Here is a 2,517-nt window from a genome sequence, read left to right as displayed (position 1 = left end):
GCGCCCAGGCCAAGCCCAGGAAGACTTGGTGCACTTTGCGGAGCCCTGTTTGAGGGCCCTACCCTGCCTGGGGAGTAGAGGGTGCATGGGGTCGGGGGTAGGTTGGGGGTGGGGAGGAGGGATGGGGATGAGTGCTGAGAGAGGGAGAAGGGATCGACATTTGAAACAAGCTTGATCCTAATTTGAACTAATTAAAAAAAATCCTGAGCTGTACATGTGATCTGTGTGTGCTGTGCGCCCCCTGGGGGCGGTGAGCGACCTCACAGGGAGGTTTATTTCTGGGTTCACACTGAGATCCTCACTGTGGAGGGCCTAGCACAGTAATAAGTGGCCGTGTCCTCAGACTTCACATTGTTCATTTGCAGGTACAGAGTGCTCTTGGCATTGTCTCTGGAGATGGTAAATCGATCCTTCAAGGACGGGACATACTTTGTGTCACTGCTGTCTCCATTAATTTCTGCAACCCACTCCAGCCCCTTCCTTGGAGCCTGGCGGACCCAGTCCATCCAGTAGTCACTGAAGGTGAATCCAGAGGCTGAACAGGAGAGTTGCAGGGACCTGCCAGGCCGCATCAGGCCACCCCCAGACTCCACCAGCTGCACCTCACACTGGACACCTGCAAACACAGAGAATCTTGTCAGCAAACTGTCACACAAGCTCCAGTTTATATCTGTCCGGCTCATTTCCACTAAAGGACCCAGTATCTCTTCTTCATAAATAACCTTTTAACAGAGCAACAAGGAAAACCCAAATCAGCCACAAATCCATGATGTGTTTTTTGTTCAGTGCTGATCACTGAATGAGAAGACCTGAGAATCCAGGAATGATCTCTTTGTCTGAGCTTTAGCGTCAGTGCAGGGCTGGTTTTCATGAGAAGAGAGAGGCCCTATTTGCATGTCTTCCTGCTATATAGCAAGTTCCCTATCTGGATCTTAGAGATGATGGGATCCTATTATAAATGTGAATGTGCTCAGGGAGTCTGGCAATAAAGACAATAGTTGGAACATTTTTTAACATAATGCATTATTTTCTTCCTTGGTACATGCTAAGTTTCATCTGTTTCATTTTATACAAGCAAACAAAAGATGCACTTTCGTGTGAATTTCAAACCTAATCTCCATGTCCTCCATTAAAGAGGGCGGGTCGTTGCTTTTCCACAAGCTCTGGAGCTATTCTCTTTTGCCCTGTGGGTTGCAGCCCTGATGGACACTCCACACCCCAAGTGCGGCTGCCTCCTAAGTTTGAAACTCCCTTTCTGTACTGAGATGATGTGGCATGCCTGCATCCCAGTGTTCATCTAGGAGACTGGAGAGGCCTGCCCATACCTGTGTGTATCCAGGAGACTGAAATACTTCTGTTATTATCTAACTCAGTTGTTCTTTCCCTGCACATTTGTTCAGTACAATGGGGAGTGACTGATACTTGAACACAGTGGACATCCCGGCATTTGACTTTTCCACATCCTCCATGTGCCAGCACAGGACTGCTAGAAGGATGACCTCATCCTAACCCACCCTTCCTTGCTCCTCCTTTTGTTCTCTGCTATTTCCATGCCCTGTGCCAAGCACTTTCCAGTCCTGATCTTACTTGAAGTGCAGAAGTTTGTTTCCATTTTCTAGAGGCCATGAGTGTTGACTTGAGAATGGGATTCTGTCTGACTTCTCACTCAACACCATTCATTCATCACGGATGACAACAGTTGCTGTGTGTGCAGCCTTCTCTACTTTAGTGGTGACTGACATGCTGACAGGACAACTGAACAAGAGGATTTTATCTGTTAGTTCACCGATTCAAATAGAATGGACTCAGGTTTCCAGCACTGTAGTTGAGGCAGCTGAGGTTTGGGATGTCATCGACAACAGTGTTGGACACACTCTTTATAAACATGAGGAAAGAAGGCCAGACTACTGGTTAGCTCATGGAATTCTGCACATTCCAGAAACTGACAAGCAATGGCAATCCTAGGAAGTTCCAAATTACAAAATTCAGACACTCAGATCTAGGTAGACATTGTGCACCATAAAGTGGCTGAACCTGTTAGAAGCAAACCATGCTGCATGAGACAGTCAGAGGGGAGAATCAGAAAGATTCTATCCACAGAGGGCAGCATGGCTAACTCTTAGCCCAAGATCACCTGTGATGCAGTGCAGCAAACTTAAAATGTAATTTTATAAAATGGAAGAAGAGAGAAGAGCACTGAGAGTATAGAGTCAACAAAGAAAGTCAGAGTTGCTGTGTTTCTATCAATTGGACTCATCTTTTGTGGGTTTTATTTTTTGGAGACAGGTTTTCTCTATAGCTTTGGAGCCTGTCCTGGAACTCCCTCTGTAGCCCAGGCTAGTCTCCAACTCACATAGATCTGCCTGCCTCTGCCTCCCCAGTGCTGGGATTAAAGGCATGCACAACAACTACCCGGCTGCTCTCATGTTTGTTACATGTGTATTTCACAAATCCTAGCAGAACAAGCTTATTTAATGTTGACTAAATGTTGCTCATACAGAATCTATTTTCTTCAAT

General features: G+C 46.3%; 1 gene segment (V, D, J or C); it reads right to left on the bottom strand.

Moving 5' to 3' along the window:
* Positions 1–284: 284 nt before the first annotated feature.
* LOC113836047 lies at positions 285–768 on the bottom strand. The segment is given in 2 exon segments: positions 285–616; positions 723–768. Coding segments are annotated over 2 exon segments (378 nt in total).
* Between the last annotated feature and the right edge of the window lie 1,749 nt (positions 769–2,517).

Source organism: Cricetulus griseus, chromosome 5, assembly GCF_003668045.3.
Source record: "Cricetulus griseus strain 17A/GY chromosome 5, alternate assembly CriGri-PICRH-1.0, whole genome shotgun sequence".
Taxonomy (NCBI): domain Eukaryota; kingdom Metazoa; phylum Chordata; class Mammalia; order Rodentia; family Cricetidae; genus Cricetulus; species Cricetulus griseus.
This window is presented reverse-complemented; position numbering and strand designations above follow the sequence as displayed.